The 15,826-nt window shown below is 42.5% G+C and overlaps 1 protein-coding gene across 1 annotated transcript in view; it reads left to right on the forward strand.

Annotated features, from left to right (window-relative positions):
* LOC134341434 (puromycin-sensitive aminopeptidase-like) overlaps positions 1 to 15,826 on the forward strand; it is a gene marked incomplete at its 5' end in the record, with an annotated part of 301,555 nt that overhangs the window by 66,538 nt on the left and 219,191 nt on the right. Inside the window, one exon of the mRNA XM_063039287.1 lies at positions 4,046 to 4,153. Coding sequence (XP_062895357.1) covers positions 4,046 to 4,153 — 108 coding nt within the window. The remainder of the gene's footprint in view (positions 1 to 4,045; positions 4,154 to 15,826) is intronic.

Below are 15,826 nucleotides of genomic sequence, written 5' to 3' on the forward strand. Positions count from 1 at the left end.
TCACAGAACTAGAAACCTTTTGCAAGGAAGAATGGGTGAAAATCCCCCAAACAAGAATTGAAAGACTCTTAGCTGACTACAGAAAGCGTTTACAAGCTGTGATACTTGCAAAGGGGTGTTACTAAGTACTGACCATGCAGGGTGCCCAAACTTTTGCTTCAGACTCTTTTCCTTTTTTGTTATTTTGAAACAGTAAAAGATGGAAATAAAAAAAGTAATCTTGCTTAAAATATTAAAGAAAGGTGTCCTCTTTAACTTTAGGCCTTTTTGGAAATCCTTAACTATTCACAGTAACAGAAATTTTGACTGGGGTGTCCAAACTTTTGCATGCCACTATATTAAGAGCAAGGGGATTGTAAAGGACAAAATTGGCCCTCTAAAAGACTAAAATGGTAATTCATGCATGGAGCTGAAACAGATAGGGAGATTCTTTGTATATCTATCTACTCAGGAGACGGGCACAGAGTCTATAGAAGTGAGTCAAAGTGGCATCAACTTTGTGGACCCTGTATAGAATACAGGAGAGGAGTTGTTTGCTTGTGAGGCCAGTCAGGGTCGATAAATTCCCAGGGCTTGACAAGGATCTTATGGGAGGCAAATGTAGAGACTGTTGGGCTCTAGCAGAGCTATTTATAACATTCTTAGCGACATGAGAGGTACCAGAGGACTGGAGGATAGCTAATATTCTGCTGTTTAAGAAAGGCCCTAAAAACCCAGAAAATTATAGACCAATGAGTCTGACATCAGTTGTAGGAAATCTATTGGAAAGTATTCTTAGGGACCTGATATATAAGTATTTGGGTAGACATTGACTGATTAAGGATAGTCAGCATGGTTTGCATGGTAGATCATGTCTAACCAATCTTTTAGAGTTTTTCCAAGGATTTGACTAGGAAAATGGATGAAGGCAAGGCAGTGGATGTTGTCTACATTGACTTTAGCAAGGCTTTTGAATTTGGCCCAGAAGTTTCAGTCACGCGCATTCAAGATGAGGTAGTAAATTGGATTAGACATTGGCTTTATGGAAGAAGCAAGAGAGTGGTACTAGATGGTTGCCTGTCTGACTGGAGACCTATGACTAGTGGAGCACCGCAGGGAATGGTGCTGAGTCCTTTGTTGTCTGTCATCTATTTCAGTGATCCGGATGATAATCTGGTTAATTGGATCAGCAAAATTGCAAATGACACCAAAATTGGAGGTGTAATGGACAGCAAGGAAGGCTATAATGACTTGCAGAGGTATCTGCATCAGCTAGAAAAATGGACTGCAAAATAACAGATGGACTTTAATACAGACCAGTGTGCAGTTTTGTACGTTGGGTAGGACCAACCAAGGTAAATCTTGCACAGTGAATGTTAGGCCTTGAGGAATGTGGTGGAATAAAGGGATCTGGGAATACAGGTCTGTTATTTGTTAAAGTGGCATCATTGGTAGACATGGTCATAAAGAAAACTCTGGAACATTGACCTTTATAAATCAATACATTGTGTACAGGAACTCACACAAAATGCTGGAGGAACTGAGCAGGCAAGGCAATGTCTATGGATATCCACAGATTTTCTCTTGTTTCTTATTGCATCCAGGAGTTGGGATGGTACATTGAAGTTGTATAAGATGTTGGTGAGGCCTACTTTGGAATATTGTCTGCCATTTTGGTTACCTACCTATAGAAAAAATGAAAACATTGAAAGAGTCCAGAGAAAATTTGCAAGGATATTATCAGGTCTGAAGTACCTGAGCTGGAAGGAAAGATTGGAATGGTTAGGATTGTATTTCTTAGAACGTAGAAGATTGAGAGGAGACTTAATAGGGGTGTACAAAATTATGAGGGCTATAGCTAGGCTGGGACTACAAGCAGACGTAATTGATTAAGGGGCAAAGGTGAAAAGTTTAAGGAGAACATGAAGGGAAACTTCTTCACTCAGAGGGTAGTGAGAATATGGAATAAGCTGCCAGCACATGTGAGCTTGATGTCAATGTGTAAAAGAAGTTTAGATAGGTACAAGTATGGTAAGGATTTGGAGTGCTATGGTCTTGGTGCAAGTTGATCGCTGTAGGCAGTTTAAATGGTTTTGGCGTGGACTAAATGGGCCACTAAATGACCATAAGATATAGGAGCAGAATCAGACCATTTGGTTCTTCATGGCTGATTTATTATCCTCCTCAACCCCAACTTCCTGCTTTATCCCTGTAACCTTTGACGCCCTGATTGATCAAGAACCAATCACTGAGTTAAGTATACCCAATGACTTGGCCTGCACGGCTGTGGGTAGAAATGAATTCCACAGATTCACCACTCTCTGGCTAAAGAAATTTCTCATTTAAATCATTTTCTATGACTATGATTCTGGGGGTAGAGTTCTTCACTTATAGGAAGCATGTGGAAGCTTTGTAGAGGGAGCAGAGGAGGTTATCAGGTTATTGCCTGGATTGGAGAGAATGTTTTATGCAGATAGGTTGAGTGAGCTTGTATTTTTCTCTGGAGTGAAGAAGGATGAGAGGTAACTTGATAGAACTGTACAAAATAATAAGAGACATAGTTTGAAGAGTGCCTTGCCCTAGTTTTTCAAACTTCTGTTGATCTTAGGTGATGCCCAAGGTGTGGAAAATCGCACGTTGAGTGTAGTAGCATAATTTGTTCTTAGTGCCAGGGCAGATTAAGAGAGTTTTGTAAATGGGCTTTATACATAACATAAAGTACTAAGTATTGTGTCCATTGATGTGAAGACTTTGGAGAGGGTCTATAAAGAATTATCAGCATAAGTGCAGGGTTGATGGACTTAAGATGTGGATGGGCAACAACAAATGTGCTTTTCCTTAGAACTGGTTTCAAAGAAGTATTGCAGTGGGCATAGAAGGAAGCTATTCTGATTGAGACAGAGTGAAGAGCAGAGCAAACAGTGCAGGAAAAAAATGAAGAAAACAAATAATTAAGGACAAATGATTAAGATATGCTGCAGATGATGTAAGTCTTGAGCAACACACACAAAATGCTGGAGGAACTCAGTAAGTCAAGCAGCATCTGTGGAGGGGAATCAACAGTTAATGTTTTAGGCCGAAGCTCTTCATCAGTATTGGAAAGCAAGGAGGCACAAACTGGAATTTAAAAAAGGCTACGCAGGTTGATAGGGTGATCAAGAAGACAATGACCTTCTGTTGCCTTTATTAGTTAATGCAATTAGTAAGGTTGCAGCTTTATGAATCTCTAGTTAGGCCATAACTGGAATACTGTTTACAGTTCTGGTCACCCATTCTAGGAAGAATGTTCAAAGTTCAAAGTACATTTATTATCAAACTATGTATACATCATACAGCTTTGAGATTTGTCTCCTAACAGGCAACTACAAAGAAAAAAATCCAAAAAAACACACACATAAAAAAGAGCATCAACACCCAATGTGGATGATGAAAAAAATGCAACATGCCCATATAAAAGAACGCATAAATAAATAAAAAAGACCCATAAAAAAGATCTTCTAACACCCAATGTGCAGAAAAACAGAAGGATCCCATAGTTCTGTGCAAAGCTGAGTAAACCTAACTGGCCCATACCCCACCTCAAGCTCCGAAACCCTGATCTTTTCAATCGGGACCAGTGCCTAAATCGACATGAGGTACCAGAATGAGGATCGGAAAAGAGAAGAGGGAGGGGGAAGCCATTACCAGAATGCTTTGCTAATGACAGTAGTGGAGACAAATTCAATTATAGTGTTCAAATGGGAAGTAATTAAGTATCTGAAAATAAAGAATCTGGAGAGTTAAATAGCTGTTACATGGAACTTGAAGAACCAAACAGACCACATATGATAACCACATGTTTGTTATATATTTATTTTTTTTTGAGTGGGGATAAATTCTGAATAACTTCTAAGGCATTACTTGTAGAGAGATACATTCTTATGTCTATGCAATGCATGATATATTAAGTAATGTTTGCACTGTTTGAACCAAACTTTACTTTTCTTCTTTCTTCTATCTCCATACATTCTGCTGCTTTTCTCCTTGACTCCTCTCTTTGTTTTTGCCTAACTTTTTTTTCTTTCAGCCAACAGATGCAAGAAGAGCATTTCCATGTTGGGACGAACCTTCCATTAAAGCAACATTTGACATCACACTCATCGTTCCAAAGGCCAAAGTTGCCTTATCAAACATGGTTAGTACCAATCATCGATTTGTCTCTCTCATAAGCTCAGTGACAAGTGGTAGAAGAAATGTGGACCTTGTGATTTTAATTAATAAATCCAGTACAAAAGTAAAACATGAAAATTAGTTTCCTTGAGTCTATTCCACGTTCAGTAAGATCCAGTTTTAATCTCAAACAACTTTGCTGCTCTTTGTATCGTATGATGTCTTTATTGTTCAAATATATATTGGCCTTCAAATATATATTGTACATTAGCATTAACCTAGACAGAAGTTTAAGGCAAAGGAATTGCTTTGTCCTTTATCTTGACTGGAGTCTCACCTTTCCCTTTTTACCACTCTATAAGTAAGTTCATTGTCACTTTGTACCTCTACTGAAGATTAGTAACAAGTTAGATTCAATAATATCCATCATTTCCCATCCTGCTCTGAAACCTTTTTCCAGTCTAAAGCTTCCTGAAAACTATCAGTGACAATCCACACTCTGTGGAATGGTGGATTAGGGTAGAGGTAAAAGGTATTGTTGAAGTAGTCAGTATTTTGATTTCAATATTCCTATTCTATGTGAAGCCAAATGATTTATTTGATTTTCCAGCTGATAAATCTTAATTATGGTTCTGTTGACAGCATCATATGACAACATCATGTTTGGCTCCAATATAAATTTCTTCATGAAATCTGTACAGTTTTAGAAATTCTGCATCATTATGATTGTGTTAGAAATGGATGAAGGTTCAATTTTTAGTTCCATTTACTGCTGGTCATTTGGAGAGGTCAGTTAGTTAAGCTTGGGCACTAGGTTATCTACTAAAAATCTCTTAGAAACCTGAGTGTATCATCGGAAAGGTTTAGCTTTTGACAAAATGGACTTTTGCTTACATATGCTCTTCTGTATGCATAGACTTTCAATGTTATGAACACTTACGTGATCAATACCAGATGTCTAGGATAGTTGTGTTCTGACTTGCAAATCATTACAATCAAAATGTTTAAAATGGATTCTCTATCTGAGTTCTGTGAATTCCTTGATTAGTGGCGTTGATTCATGGCATAAAAAATGTTGTGACCCCCTGGTTTAAAACCATGTGTTCTCCAAGTTATTGCAATTCAAATACTGTGGTGATATAAATACTGTTATGGTGTGTTTTAAGTCTAGTAAGGGTAGGAATAATAATACCAACACAGATCTTCACTCTTACGTGTTAATGTACGGTATGCGTAGAACAAGAATGATAATACAGTAGTATAGTTAAATGCTAAGCTAACTGATTTGTAGTGAACTGAGGTTTAAGTTTCACAGGTGTTACGGTTCTGAGGTTGTAGCTCTGGTCCCTGATGGCTCAAGGACAGGGCAATGATCTAATCTCAGATATTCATTCTCCTTTCGCTTTCTTATAGTAGACTTAAAAATTGAATTAAAATAGATTATTTTCCAGTTCAAATTAAAAGTAATTATCTAAATATGTATATGTAATTGAGATTCATCCTTTTTCAGTATTTACAGGAAAATAAAACAATAGGATTTATAAAAAGAACTATATTTAACAAAAGATTAGCAGATAATCAACTTGCAAAAGAGTTTGCAGTTCAGTGTTGAGTTGTGTGAAGTTATCTACACTGGTACAAGAGCCAAATGTTTGAGGGGTGATAATTGTTCCTGAACCTGGTGGTGTAAGTCCTGAGGTTTCTGTACCTCTCTCCTGATGGCAGCAGTGAGAAGAGTGCATTATATGATGATGGATGCTGCTTTCCTATGGAAGTCATCCATGTAATTCTGCTGAATAGTGAATAAACTTGGGCCCTGAGTTCTGAATTAATTTGCTACTTACTGTTCACTCTCTATTTACTTTTGCTGAAGGAGTTATTTCCTGCAGTGCAAATTCTATCTATTCCAGGTTTGCCTTAATTGAAGATGTATTTTCCAGAAGCTGACAAGTATGCAATGAACGGTTTTTTTGAGGATTGTGTATTATTACCAACCCTGCGCTATTCATGCCATGGTTCCTTGTTTACACAATCTCGCATTTTGGTAACTCACTTTTGTACCTAATGTCTATAACTTGCAAATTAACTAATTTTATTTCTATAAAGATCGACTAAAACTTACTGTCAGTTAAATACTGTGGTCAGCTACTACAGTTAGTTAGCACGTACTTATGACATTCAAGAACAATTGTACCTCTGTCTAAGAATCTTGCTGTTCCAAAGCACATACAGCCACAAATGTCTTCTAATGCCTCCATCACTACTAACAATTTTTATTTTCCAGGTTCTCCATGCACAAATTCTAAATCTTATACTGTAACTGTAATTGATATGAGCTCTGTGTAGGAAGCATACCTTATGTATAAAAGTATATATTAAAAATACAGGTATGTATAATTGGCCAAATTCCCACAGTCACGCAGTACAAAACAAGCTTTCAGCCCATCATGATAGTGTTGACTGTTAAGTACTCAGCTATGCTAACACTATCATCCAGTGCTAGTCCCTAGGTTGTTTCTATATCTTGATGATCCAAATTCTTAAAATTTTGTGAGAGTCAATGCTTCCTGTACATTCCAGATTACAAGCACTGTCTGGTTGAAGCTGGGCATTGGAGTAGAATTAGGCCATTTGGCCCTTTGAATGCTCTGTCATTTCATCATGTTAATATATTATCCCTCTCAATCCAATTTTCCTGCCTTCTCCCCGTAAGCTTTGCCCTTACTAATCAAGAATCTATCAAACTTCACTTTAAATATGGCTTGGGCTCCTCGACTGTCTCTTGCATTCAACAGATTCTCTATCCTCTGCCTGGAGAAATTTCTCCTTATCTCTATTCCAAAGGGATGTCCTTCTATTCTGAAACTATGCCCTTTGGTCCTTGTGGCGAGAATACACATAAAATTAAGATGTTTGCTGGCCTGGGCTAGCATCAGTGACATCAGCAAGTGGTCTGCCACCTGCCCTCAGGGGAAGGAGAGATAAGGAACAATGGAGCAGCGTCTGGAGATGTGTAATGAAGGGACGGGGGAGAGAGAGCTGTCTGGAGTGGCTCCCCCTTTGAACCCTGAACTGTTTGAAGTGATGGACAGGCGATACCCCAGCAGGGGGATAAAAAGGGACAGGTTCGCTAAGGCAGGACACACGACACCCTGGGTAACGAGACCCTGGAAGCGGTGCGCCTCTCACGAGTCGGTGGGAAGTATCGGACAACGGACAGGGTGGAAAGGTACGATCAGCGGGAACCCGGTGTGTGTCCGCCCTTGCCTGGGTGCCGAGTTCACTGCAGAGGATCGACCGCATCTGGAGGAGGGGTCACAGTCGGTGACCTCAGGTGACATCACCAAGGACCTGCCCAAAAGTTGCTTGTGAGCAATTATCGTCGGTCTGTGAATGGAAGCCGTTCTGAATGATCAGTCGTTCCCATTCTCTCTCTCTCTCTCTCTCCCCCCACCGTCCATCGCCATGGCAACGATTACTGCGAACTGAACTAAATTGGACTGAACTTTGTGTCACTTTGAAATTGGTTACTTATCCCTAGACAACAATAGAGCTTGATTGATGCTGTTATCTTAATTCTGTGCACGTGTGTGTTTATCATTGCTGAACTGTTGCATTTATTATCCTTTCGATTACTGTGTTGCTTGTTTCTTTAATAAAACTTTCTTAGTTCTAGTAATCCAGACTCCAACTGAGTGATCCATTTCTGCTGGTTTGGCAACCCAGTTACGGGGTATGTAACATAAGTGGGGTTCTCGTCCGCGATTTTGAACGCTAAATTTGGGACGGAGTAAATTGATTGGGTTAAAATTCCCGAAAGAAAGAAAAGACAAACAGTAGAAATGGAGGCTGAGGAATTTATAAAGGCGCCGACCTTGGAGGCATTAGACGATGCCAGGAAATCGGAATTGGTAGCTGTGGCCAAACGGTTGAATCTTGCCAAGGGGAAGTCGACAATGAGGAGAGAGGAGATACACAGAGCTATTGTAGAGCACTATGTATCTAAAGGTGTGTTTCCCCAAGGTGAGCTGGGGGTGGTGTCTATTGAAAAACCTGCTGGAGACGCGGTACAGGTACAGCTTGAAAAACTGAGACTCGAGCACGAGTTCCGGGTACGGCAGTTAGAACACGAAGAGAAGGAGAGAGAGTTAGAAAGGCAAGAGAGAGAAAGACAGTTGGAGAGAGAAGAGAAAGAGAGGGACAGACAGTTGGAGAGAGAGGAGAAACAGAGGGAAAGGGAATTTGAGCTGGAGAAGTTAAAGATAAGGGCCGAGCAGGGGCTCGTGCCGAACCAAGGTGGAGGGTTCCGGGCGACCCAGGAGGTTAGGCTGGTTCCCCCATTTGACGATACCGACGTGGATTGGTACTTTCTACACTTTGAAAAAGTGGCTATAAGTCAGGAATGGCCGAGGGATAAGTGGGCTGTGTTACTTCAGAGTGTACTAAAAGGGAAAGCCCAAGAAGCTTACTCAGCTTTGTCCGCGGAAGATGCCCAGAGGTATGAGGTGGTGAAAGAGGCCACCCTCAGGATTTATGAGTTGATCCCAGAGGCATACCGGCAGAGGTTCCGGAATGCGAGGAAGCAGTGGGACCGCACGTATTTGGAGTTTGCCCGTGAGATGCAGACTTATTGTGAGTGTTGGTGCACCTCCAAGGGGGTAGAGGGGGATTATGACAGACTGCTACAACTGATCCTGATTGAGCAGTTTAAAGGTTGTGTCCCTGAGGGTATGAGACCCTACCTCGATGAGAAAGAGGCAGCCACGTTAGCCACAACTGCTAAGTTAGCGGATGAGTATGCGTTGACGCATAAAATGAAGTGTGCCCTGAGTAAAGGCTACCAGAAGGGTAGTCAGGACGGCGGGGAGGGTCTGCCGGAAAAGTCAGAAAGTAAGCCGGGGACTAGTGAAAAGGATAAGGTAGACCGGGAGCAGTCTGGCAGGAAGTCTCCTGGGGTCGTCTGTTATAATTGTGGGAAAGCTGGACACTTTGCGTCCAGGTGCTTTGCCCCAAAGAAGGAGACGGGAAAAGGAAAAACAGCGATTTTGAATGGCTGTATCGAGCTGTTAAGCGAACCGTTAGGGAAGGACAGGTCTGAAAAAGTCCAGGAAGGGCGTGAGAGGTTTATCTCAGCCGGATTGGTGTCAGTGAAGGAGAGGTTAAAACCAGTTCCAGTGCGGATCTGGAGAGACATGGGAGCGTGTCAGTCACTAATACTGAAGAGTGTATTAGAGTTTAGCTCAGAGACCCAGACTGGGGAGGTAGAGGTCAAAGGTGTTGGGGAAAGGACAGAGTCAGTCCCTTTGCACCAGATACACTTACAAAGCAACCTGGTCTCTGGACTAGTCACGATCGGGGTGAGGTCCGAATTACCGATGAAAGACGTGGAAGTCTTGCTCGGTAATGACATCGCCGGAGGAATCGTGTTCCCAGTCGTGAGATTGACAGGTTAGCCTGCCAGCATTGAGGCCCCACCCATGGACTCACAGGTTCATCACGGGCCCGCGATAGTGAATTTAGTTGAAACGTTTCTGCCAGCCTTGTATGAGACGGGCTGTAGTGAGACAAGAGGTAGTGAGGGAGCTGGGACGGACGTAGCAGTAGCCAGGAAAGAATTTGTGCAGACGCAGGAGCGAGACGAGGGGCTGATGGTTTTGGCAGAGACAGCTCTCTCTGACACAGCTTTAACAAGGGAACTAGTAGGCTATTGTGTGGAGGAGGAAGTGCTAAGGAAAAAAAGGAAATCAAGTACAGTACCCGCAGATGAGGAATGGGGGGTGGTGCAAAAGATTATGGGGATGAGGTTTTTAACATGGCCCACGAGGTACCCCCCGGTGGACATTTTGCGGTGCTGGAGGAAACAGTTGGTGGAATCATGAAAGAGATTTACCGGCTGCCCAGGGGGAAGAATGTTATTGAACTGAGACGGTCACCGGCTTTTGATATACTAACAAACCTAGTCGGTGTTAGCGTGGAAATCAATGAAGCTAGGGGCCCCCTGATAAGAGGAAAAAACCATTTTGAAAAGATTAGTATGGGATCGATCAGATGGGAGAAGGCTATTGTTTTGGCCAGGTCTACTGATAAGGTCTCTCCCTTAATCCCCGAACAAAGCGAATCTTTAGAAGAAGTAATTAAACGACTCGCACCCGTGTGTTTGATTGTCCCGAGGCAATACAAAGAACTGGGACGTTGGGTGATGTCTGTTACAATAGGTCGGCCTAGTAAACAACACCCATATATAATGAGTAATTCAGTGACTAAAGGGCTGATGAACACAGAGGTGTGTATTGGCAATTTAATACGGCTGTCTGAAGCCAGCTTGATAGTGAACCTTGAAAAAAATGAATTCGGCCACACGAGGGTCACTTACCTGGGAATTGTGGTGACACAGGGGCAGCTGGCAGCGATGCAAGCTACAGTGCAGGCTATCGCTGACCTCCCAACCCCGACAGACAAGAGGGCCCTCAGAAGGCTCTTGGAGATGGTGGGGTACTGCAGGAAGTTTTGCAATAACTCTGCAGTCAATACCCGTCCCCCTCCTACTAAGCCCTTGCGAGAGAAAACTGAGTTGGAATGGGACGACTCTTGTTATTGTGGTCCGGGACAAAGCCAAATGAGAGGTTACATTGATTGCAATTCATCAGTGTTTTTGGCCACTATGAAGTTTGCTGAGTTGGAGCCTGGTCTAAGGGATTATTAATAACACATATAAAAGGAACAGAAAATGTGATGACTGTCTGTCAAGGTGTTGACAACTTCAAACTCGCTGTGTTAGCCAAATAGCTGAAAAGATGTATATTTGTGTGTGTATCAAATAATGTATTCATGTTTGTAATTTTTACCTCCTGGTAAAAATCCTTAAAGGGGGGAAGTGTGACGAGAATACACATAAAATTAAGATGTTTGCCGGCCTGGGTTAGCATCAGTGACATCAGCAAGTGGTCTGCCACCTGCCCTCAGGGGAAGGAGAGATAAGGAACAATGGAGCAGCGTCTGGAGATGTGTAATGAAGGGACGGGGGAGAGAGAGCTGTATGGAGCGGCTCCCCCTTTGAACCCTGAACTGTTTGAAGTGATGGACAGGCGATACCCCAGCAGGGGGATAAAAAGGGACAGGTTCGCTAAGGCAGGACACACGACACCCGAGGTAACGAGACCCTGGAAGCGGTGCGCCTCTCACGAGTCGGGAAGTATTGGACAACGAACAGGGTGGAAAAGTACGATCAGCGGGAACCCGGTGTGTGTCCGCCCTTGCCTGGGTGCCGAGTTCACTGCAGAGGATCGACCGCATCTGGAGGAGGGGTCACAGTCGGTGACCTCAGGTGACATCACCAAGGACCTGCCCAAAAGTTGCTTGTGAGCAATTATCGTCGGTCTGTGAGTGGAAGCCGTTTCTGAATGATCAGTCGTTCCCATTCTCTCTCTCTCTCTCTCCCACCACGTTGTCCTTCGCCATGGCAACGATTACTGTGAACTGAACTAAATTGGACTGAACTTTGTGTCACTTTGAAATTGGTCATTTATCCCTAGACAACGATAGAGCTTGATTGATGCTGTTACCTTAATTCTGTGCACGTGTGTTTATCATTGCTGAACTGTTGCATTTATTATCCTTTCGATTACTGTGTTGCTTGTTTCTTTAATAAAACTTTCTTAGTTCTAATAATCCAGACTCCAACTGAGTGATCCATTTCTGCTGGTTTGGCAACCCAGTTACGGGATACGTAACAGACTCACCCACTACAGAAAACGTCCTCTCCGCATTCACTCTGTTTAATCCTTTCAATATTTGATAAGTTTCAATGAGATTCCCCTTCATTCTTAAACTCCAGCAGATACTGGCCCAGAACCATCAAACATTCGTCAACATTAACTGTTTCATTCTGGTGAACCTTCTTTGGACCCTCTCCAAAGCTGGCATGTTCTTTCTTATATAAGGGGCCCAAATCTCTCACTGCTTTCCTTAAACCTATTTACGCTGATTTTAGATCCTTTTCTCTAGAGAAAAGTTTCTTACTATTTCCCCTACCTCACAATTATGGATACTTCTGCTGAGTCTCATTCCTCTGCTCCAGGGATATCCTCACAACTGAAACACTATCCTGATGAATCTCCTCTGTACCTGGACCTATCTGGAGAAAATAAGCTGAACAATGGCAGATGGAATTTAATGCAGAGAGGCGGACTTTGGTAGGACAAACCAGAGGAGGCATTATACACTTAATGGTAGGATTGAGGTAGAACAGAGGGATCTTGGAATACAGATCCTTAATTCTTCACAGATAAATAGGTTTGTAATAAGACCTTTTGGTACACTGGCCTTCATAAATCATTGTATACTGGAGCTGGGGTATTATGTTGAAATTGTTTAAGACATTGGTGAGACCAAATTTGGAGAGCTCATTGCAGTTCTGGTCGCCTATCTATTAGAATGATATCAATGAGATTGAAAGAGTGCAGAGAATGTTGCTGGGACTTGAGGGCCTGAGTTTTTGAGAAAGGTTGAATCTGGGGGGACCTTATTCCCTAATGTGTAGGAGAATAGGGGGAATTTGATAGAGGTATAGAAAATTATGAGGGATATAAGTAAGGAAAATGCAAGCAGGCTTTTTCCACAAAAGTTGGATGAGACTAGAACTAGAGGTCGTAGGTTTAAGGTGGAAGATAAAATATTTAAGGAGAACCTAAGGAGGAACTTCATTCAAACGATAGTGCAAATGTGGAAATAACTGTAAGAGGAAGCAATAGATGTGGGTTCCATTTCAGCTTTTAAGAGACATTTGGTTAAGAATATTGATGGGAGTTGTACGGAGGGCTGCAGTCTATATGCGCGCAGATGGGATTAATCAACTTTACAACATAGACTAGATGGGCTGAAATTCCTGCTCTGTGCTGTAGTGCTATATAACTGCACTCTCCAGTGACACATTCCCAATGCAATTTACTTCACTAAATCTTCCTGGCCAATCTTGAGTTTATGCAGGACATTAGTCAAATTGTGTGTATTACATGACCAAATTATCAATTTAATCAATCTAAATTAATAATCCACAATCTTTAAAAAAGACTTTTAGAAACCTCTCATAACAGGTATGCTTCATGTCTTTTTCTGAATTTGGCAAAACTGGAATTTCTTGGTTAACATTTCTGTTTATATTAATAGTCACTCCTTGCAAATTCAAACCATAACTGATAAAGCAGCTTCAGCCATCTTTCTGAAATATGAATCACCTCCAAGTTCACTTTGTTTTTCATTATTCTCATCACAAAAGTGATATCATCAAAGAATATATATCACTACATGCAATCCTGAGATTCGTTGCCTTGTAGGCATAGACAGTAAATCCTCGAAAATAACAGAATCAGTGAAATTCCACATTCAACAGGACAGACAAATCATCAACTTGAAAAAGACCTCAAATTGAAAAGTATAAAAAACAATGACAATAGTAATAAATAAAAAAACAATAAATAATGAGAACATGAGATGAAAGGTCCTTAAAAATGAGTGCATATTTTATGGGAACGTTTCAGTGTTGGACAGTGAAGTGTTCCACACTGGTTCAAGACTAGATGGTTGAGGGGTAGGTCCTGAGGCTCCTGTACCTCCTTCCTGATGGTTGAGGGGTAATAACTGTTCCTGAACCTGGTGGTGTGGGTTCTGAGGCTCCTGTACCTCCTTCCTGATGGTTGAGGGGTAATAACTGTTCCTGAACCTGGTGGTGTGGGTCCTGAGGCTCCTGTACCTCCTTCCTGATGGTTGAGGGGTAATAACTGTTCCTGAACCTGGTGGTGTGGGTCCTGAGGCTCCTGTACCTCCTTCCTGATGGTTGAGGGGTAATAACTGTTCCTGAACCTGGTGGTGTGAGTCTTGAGGCTCCTGTACCTTCTCCCAGACGGAAACAATAAGAAGGCTTAGGTGATGGGGGTCCTTGATGATGGATAGTACTTCCCTGTGACAACTTTCCATGTAAATGTGCTCAGTGGTGGGGATGGATTTACCCGTGATGGACTGGACTGCATCCATTACTGTTTGTAAGATTTTTTGTTTAATGGCGCTGGTGGTGTTTTCATACCGGGCCATGATGCAACCAATCAGTATATTCTCAACTGCACATTGGTTTGTCAAAGTTTTAGATATCGTTCTGAATTTTCAGAATTAGAGGTGCAAAATTGGTCATATGTGCTGTGCCCAGAACCATAAAACCGTAAGTTATAGGAACAAAATTAGACCATTTGGCCCATCGAGTCTGTTCCATCATTTCATTATGGCTGATCCAATTTTCCTCACAGCTCCAATCTCCTGCCTTCTCTCTGCATCCCTTCATTCCCTGACCAGTTGGGAATCTAGTCATAGTCATAGTCATACTTTATTAATCCTGGGGGAAATTGGTTTTCGTTACAGTTGCTCCATAAATAATAAATAGTAATAGAACCATAAATAGTTAAATAGTAATATGTAATTATGCCAGTAAATTATGAAATAAGTCCAGGACTAGCCTATTGGCTCAGAGTGTCTGACCCTCCAAGGGAGGAGTTGTAAAGTTTGATGGCCGCAGGCAAGAATGACTTCCTGTGACGCTCAGTGTTGCATCTCGGTGGAATGAGTCTCTGGCTGAATGTACTCCTGTGCCCACCCAGTACATTATGTGGTGGATGGGAGACATTGACCAAGATGGCATGCAACTTGGACAGCATCCTCTTTTCAGACACCACCGTGAGAGAGTCCAGTTCCATCCCCACAACATCACTGGCCTTACGAATGAGTTTGTTGATTCCGTTGGTCTGCCACCCTCAGCCTGCTGCCCCAGCACACAACTGCAAACATGATAGCACTGACCACCACAGACTCGTAGAACATCCTCAGCATCGTCCGGCAGATGTTACAGGACCTCATTCTCCTCAGGAAATAGAGACGGCTCTGACTCTTCTTGTAGACAGCCTCAGTGTTCTTAGACCAGTCCAGTTTATTGTCAATTTGTATCCCCAGGTATTTGTAATCCTCCACCATGTCCACACTGACCCCCTGGATGGAAACAGGGGTCACCGGTACCTTAGCCCTCCTCAGGTCTACCACCAGCTCCTTAGTCTTTTTCACATTAAGCTGCAGATAATTCTGCTCACACCATGTGACAAACTTTCCTACCGTAGCCTTGTATTCAGCCTCATCTGCCTTGCTGATGCATCCAACTATGGCAGAGTCATCTGAAAACTTCTGAAGGTGATAAGACTCTGTGCAGTAGTTGAAGTCCGAGGTGTAAATGGTGAAGAGAAAGGGAGACAAGACAGTCCCCTGAGGAGCCCCAGTGCTGCTGATCACTCTGTTGGACACACAGTGTTGCAAGCACACGTACTGTGGTCTGCCTGTCAGGTAATCAAGAATCCATGATACCAGCGAAGCATCCACCTGCATCGCTGTCAGCTTCTCCCACAGCAGAGCAGGGTGGATGGTGTTGAATGCACTGGAGAAGTCAAAAAACATGACCCTCACAGTGCTCGCTGGCTTGTCCAGGTGGACGTAGACACGGTTCAGCAGGAAGACGATGGCATCCTCAACTCCTAGTTGGGGCTGGTAGGCGAACTGGAGGGGATCTAGGTGTGGCCTGACCATAGGCCGGAGCAGCTCCAGAACAAGTCTCTCCAGGTCTTCATGATGTGGGAGGTCAATGCCACCGGTCTGTAGTCATTGAGGCCGC

The sequence above is a fragment of the Mobula hypostoma genome (genome assembly GCF_963921235.1).
Source record: "Mobula hypostoma chromosome Y unlocalized genomic scaffold, sMobHyp1.1 SUPER_Y_unloc_3, whole genome shotgun sequence".
NCBI classification, from domain to species: domain Eukaryota; kingdom Metazoa; phylum Chordata; class Chondrichthyes; order Myliobatiformes; family Myliobatidae; genus Mobula; species Mobula hypostoma.